This window comes from Drosophila kikkawai, chromosome X (assembly GCF_030179895.1).
Source record: "Drosophila kikkawai strain 14028-0561.14 chromosome X, DkikHiC1v2, whole genome shotgun sequence".
Classification (NCBI taxonomy): Eukaryota; Metazoa; Arthropoda; class Insecta; order Diptera; family Drosophilidae; genus Drosophila; species Drosophila kikkawai.
In genome coordinates, this window is record NC_091733.1 from 4719768 (window position 1) to 4725732 (window position 5965).

Consider the following 5965-nt stretch of genomic DNA (forward strand, 5'->3'; position numbering starts at 1 on the left):
GCGCATCACGCGATCTTTGCATTTTTTGTTCTTTTCTGCACGCTGTTCGCCGCTAGTTCTATTGCTTCTGTATACTTGACCGCAACCGCACGCAAAATCGCTTATCAAGTTTTGTACAGTAACGCAACCGCTTACCGCCCGCAACCCGCTTACCGCCCGCAACCCGCTTATAATTTTGTAAACCCGCTAAATCATTAATAAAACTTACAAAACTAAGAAAATAAATAATACAGTCCACTCATTCACCGCCATACAAATTTTGGTCCTTCGAGCCGGATACCCGCGTTTATTTGTGAGTTTTCTTCGCGCATACAAAGAGACAAATTTTCGCCATGAATTTGATAATGCATCGGACAATTCAACAACGTGGTGCCTGTAAGGGGCAACTAACGCGCACCCTGAACAGCGCCACGGACTTTGCACAGAGATGTGATTGTGTGCAGACATTGCAACATAAACTGGAGCGTTTGGTTGCCACTTTCAACCACTTCATGGAGCTCTCCGATGACTTAGTGGAATTCAACCTGGAGGATGGGTACGAGGACCCTGGTTTGGATATACCGGAATACGAAGAGAAGTTCTACAGTGCCCACGCTATTTTTAGTAACGCCATAAAAGAAATGGGAGGTCAAGACTACGGCCAAGACCAGTCTAACCTTTTGATCTCAAGTACAGTGGAACGTCTATTTGAGGGACAGAATCAGCTTTTGGAACAAATTCATACCTCTTCGAGTGCAACTGATTTAAGGTTCGAGAAAATTCGGATTCCCACCTTTTCTGGTAAATATGAAGACTGGAGCCAGTTTAGTGATTTGTTTTTGAGCTCAGTGAATAACAACGAGAAGCTTTCTAAGTGCCAAAAATTCCATTACCTGAAATCTTATCTGGATGGTGAAGCTCTATCGTTAATTAAACATATCGCCGTTTGTAACGATAATTACCAAGATGCATGGGAGAAATTGGAAAATCGTTATAATAAAAAATCGCTTATTGCTCGATCTTTTGTGCAGAATTTTCTGTCGCTGCCAACCGCTAATAATTTGAATATCGCTGTGTTACGCAAAATTGTGGATTCTGCCGACGAATGTATACGAGGCCTACACGCGCTTAATTGTGACAGCCGCGATGTATGGCTAATTCATATTCTGCTATCAAAGTTAGGTTCTGAAGTCAAGCAAGCTTGGGCCAATTGTAGTATGTCGTCCAAGGAAGACGTCACCATATATGATTTATTCACTTTTCTCTTCGCTCATTGTGATACTTTGGAGTCTTGTCAGGATTTACACGCATTGCAGCCGTCAAGACCAGCCCAGAGTAGACGCCGCCAAGTCACCTATCATGCAAGTGGATCAAATCAACCGCCCCGCGAGTGTATATATTGTCAAGGACAGCACAATATATATTCATGTACTGAATTCAAAGCCTTGGATGTCGGAAGCCGCCGCACCTTTGTCAGGGATACTAAGTTATGCTTCAATTGCCTAAGTAGGTCGCATCAAGTTTCAGATTGTAATTCTTCAAACACTTGCCGTCAGTGCAACGCGAGACATCATACTCTAGTACATCCGGAGGAGTCAAGATCGATTCCTTCGGCTTCCGCCCAGATGTCTGCCGCTGAATTAAATACAACTTCTTCCTTTGATCATGCTGCTGACATGAATACTGCCGCTATCAGCCATCATACTGTGGAGAGGGCTAACAATCAAGCCCTACTGCCAACCATTCTGGCCAATGTTATTGACGCATGTGGCAACACCACCTCATGTAGGTTATTGCTCGATACTGGATCAACAATAACCATGGTATCCGAGTCCTTTATCCAAAGGATCGGAATTTCTCGCTCGCATGCTCGCATTTCGGTAGTTGGTTTAGGTGCTAGCCCGGCAGGCGTGAGCCGAGGTCGCGCTACCTTCACCCTGCTGTCAAGGACCACTACTGCATCAGTGGAGGTCACCGGTTTAATTATGAGCTCTCTGACTTCTCTGCTTCCAGCTCAGCAGGTCAAGTCCAGCTCTTCTATATGGAACAAGATTCGCCGCTTACCGCTAGCTGACCCGACGTTTGGAGCTCCGGGAAAAATCGACGTAATCTTAGGCGCTGATCAGCTGTGGAACATATACACTGGACATCGCCGAGAGTTTGGTATCGAATACCCCATCGCACTACATACTAATTTTGGTTGGGTAATTACAGGCAGTTATTCTGATTGCAACGAAGCATCTACGCAAGCCCAAGTTCACCACGCGTACGAAGACTTGGACTCCTTGGTCCGATCATTCATGGACATGGAACAAGTGCATCCGACCAAAGCGACTATTGATGCTAGTGATCCTGCAGAACAACATTTCCTTAAAACGCATGCTCGTACAGAAGATGGTGTCTACATTGTTCAGTACCCATTTAAGGAGCCCATCATGCCAATTGGATCTACGTTGCCACAAGCTTTAAATCGCTTCGCCGCATTAGAAAGGAAATTTCGAAAATTCCCCGCACTCAAACAACAATATGTTGATTTCATGGAGGATTACCTGAGAAGAGGACACATGGAATTGATACCTGCAACCGCCGCTGGTGAGGATCCAGCACGCTATAATTATTTGGCACACCACGCAGTGTTTAAGCCAGATAGCACTACCACACGTTGCCGAGTCGTATTTGATGGCTCAGGAAAGGACTCCAAGGGTCATTCGCTTAACTCCCGACTGCACATAGGCCCACCTATTCAACGGGATCTGCTTGGAGTATGCCTTCGCTTCCGTCAGCATCGTTACGTCTTTTGCGCTGATATCGAGAAGATGTTTAGAGGGATCTTGGTAGCAGACGAACATACGCATTATCAACGAATAGTTTGGAGAAAGGAGGAAACCGCCACGCTGGATCATTATCGATTGCTGACAGTCACATATGGATTAGCTTCATCGCCGTTTATAGCTGTTCGAGTCCTGAAGCAGCTCGCCACCGACTATGCCGAAATGTATCCGAACGCTGCTGTCGTTCTTAATAGAGACGCTTACGTTGATGATATTCCTACTGGATGCGACAAAGTGGAGGATCTCATCGCACTCAAAGATGAGCTGATTCTGCTTCTGAGTGAAGCTCACTTCAACCTTCGAAAGTGGAGTTCCAACTGTTGCGGCTTATTAAAGTCTTTGCCAAAGGAGATTTGTGAGTATCCACCAAACGCTTTAGAAAACGACAGCCCTTTTCGATTTGTTAAAGTTCTGGGAGTATGTTGGGAACCTAAAACTGATCACATCTTCTTCAAGCTGTCACCTCCTGGAATTACAACTGCTCTTACGAAACGCATTTTGCTATCAGAGCTCGCCAAGATTTACGATCCGCTGGGTTTGCTTGCGCCCACCACTGTTTTTCTAAAGATTCTATTTCAAGATAGTTGGCTCAGCTCTGTCGAATGGAGTGAGGTATTACACCCCCATTTATGTTTCCGATGGCAACAATTTGTATCTGAAATGCATTTATTGGAAACTTGTCGAGTTCCTCGCTACATTTCAACACCAAGTCAAGCAATTGAGCTACACGGACTTGCGGATGCTTCATCTCAGGCATTTGCGGCCGTCATCTATAGTCGCTTCAAAGTCAACGCTGGATACGCAGTCAACTTGATAATGGCCAAAACTCGAGTCGCACCTATTAAGCCCATATCCATTCCTCGCCTTGAGTTAAACGCAGCACATTTGCTTTCTAAATTGATTTCTCTGGTCAAGCAATCATTAACTATTCCTATTTCCAGAATCAATTGTTGGTCAGACTCCGAAATAGTCCTGCATTGGCTATCATCTCCTCCTCGGACATGGAATACATATGTTTGCAATCGCACTGCTGAGATTTAGACGTTTGTCCAAGAAGCTGCTGGCAACATATTCGAAGTGAAGATAATCCTGCAGATTGCGCTTCCCGAGGTATATTACCAAAGGACCTCGTCGATCATCAAATCTGGTGGAATGGACCCGCTTGGCTATCTCAGTCACGTTCAGCTTGGCCACCCGCTAAGGCTAAGTTTGCTTTGTCGACAGAAGAAGAGGCATGTCTGGAGGTAAAGGCCGAACACAAAGTTAATCTACACATTTCCGACGACGGAAATTCGCTCAACTGTATGATCAACAAAATCTCCTCATGGTCTCGCTTAATAAGGATACTCAGCTACTGCTTTCGCTTCGTCCATCGTTTTCGTGGAAGGACTCCACTCCAACCGTTCCTAGCAGCGTGGGAGCTACAATATGCACGATCCAGGATATTTGCGCACGTTCAGAAAGAGTTCTTTAGCATGGAATATACTCAGTTGAGCACCGGACAACAATTATCAAAGAAGTCCAAGTTAATCCGCTACACGCCCTTCTTAGACGAGCAAGGAATAATGCGTGTTGGTGGTCGCATAGACAATTCGCTGGCTAATTATGACGCAAAACATCCCATAATTCTGCCTAAGGAATCTCCAATCGCCGCTACACTAATTCTATATCAACACTCTGCCTTGCTACACGCTGGTGTCGAATACACCTTTCATAGTTTACGACAACGCTATTGGATTCTAGGAGCTAGAAACCTCGTCCGCAAAACTGTATTCAATTGCCGAACTTGCTTCTTGCAGCGAAGACACACGGCCTCTCAACTGATGGCAGATTTACCAGAGTTTCGAGTTCAACCTGCCCGCTGTTTTCTTCACACTGGTTTGGATTATGCTGGACCTGTATCGATCAAAATATCTACAGGTCGGACGCCAAAGTTTGGAAAGGCTTGGTTTGCTATCTTCGTTTGTCTATCTACAAAGGCAATACACATTGAGCTGGTCAGTGATCTGACAACATCTGCATTTATTGCCGCTTTTCAACGCTTTTGGTCCCGCCGTGGGCCCATCTCAGACTTGTACTCAGACAATGGCACAACTTTTCATGGAGCTAAAAAAGAGTTAGCGGAAATGCAACAGATCGCAATTTCCCAAAGTCAAAACGAAGAGATTTCGAGTTTCTTGTCGACTCACGAAGTTAATTGGCACTTCATCCCGCCCTCTGCACCCCACTTCGGAGGCATTTGGGAGACTGGTGTGCGATCTATTAAACTGCACCTGAAACGAGTTGTTGGCAGCAGCGCACTCACATTCGAGGAATATTCGACCCTGCTCATACAGATTGAAGGACTTCTGAATTCTCGTCCTTTGTGCGCACCCAGCGACCACAGCCTTAATCCGCTAACCCCTTCTCATTTTCTAACAGGTCAGCCTCTCACTTCGGTACCAGAGCCATCTCTCCTGGATGTAAACATCAACAGACTGCAGCGCTGGAGGCAACTGCAGGCCAAGGTCCAAGGGTTCTGGAAACGCTGGAATTTAGAGTATCTCAACACACTTCAAGCTCGCACGAAATGGCAACAAGACGCTCAGGACATTGCCATGGACACCCTGGTTGTGCTGAAGGAGCCAAATCAACCGCCAAGCAAGTGGTTGTTGGGACGAGTCGTAGAAGTGCATCCTGGCCAGGATCAGAGGGTCCGTGTCGTCACAGTGAAAACCGCTAGAGGAACCTACAAGCGACCTATTACGAAAATTGCTGTGCTTCCTTTGAACTGAACAGTCGTTCAGGGGGGCCGGTATGTTGAGAAATAGATAGGCCATTTTCATTACTTCTTTACTTGTTCTTAATTTCTTATAATTGCACCTAGTTAATTGCGCATCACTGTATTGTTTACTTTATGAAAGCTTAAAAGCTCACACGCATAGCCGAAAATGCAGCTTTTGTCTATGTATTAGCGCATCACGCGATCTTTGCATTTTTTGTTCTTTTCTGCACGCTGTTCGCCGCTAGTTCTATTGCTTCTGTATACTTGACCGCAACCGCACGCAAAATCGCTTATCAAGTTTTGTACAGTAACGCAACCGCTTACCGCCCGCAACCCGCTTACCGCCCGCAACCCGCTTATAATTTTGTAAACCCGCTAAATCATTAATAAA

At 45.6% G+C, this 5965-nt stretch overlaps 1 protein-coding gene across 1 annotated transcript; it reads left to right on the plus strand.

Moving 5' to 3' along the window:
* Positions 1-332: 332 nt before the first annotated feature.
* Positions 333-5584, plus strand: LOC138929211 (uncharacterized). The gene is made up of 3 exons (XM_070288524.1): positions 333-748; positions 1676-3422; positions 3935-5584. The coding sequence occupies exons 1-3, from the start codon at positions 333-335 to the stop codon at positions 5582-5584; spliced, it is 3813 nt and encodes a 1270-aa protein (XP_070144625.1).
* Positions 5585-5965: the final 381 nt, after the last annotated feature.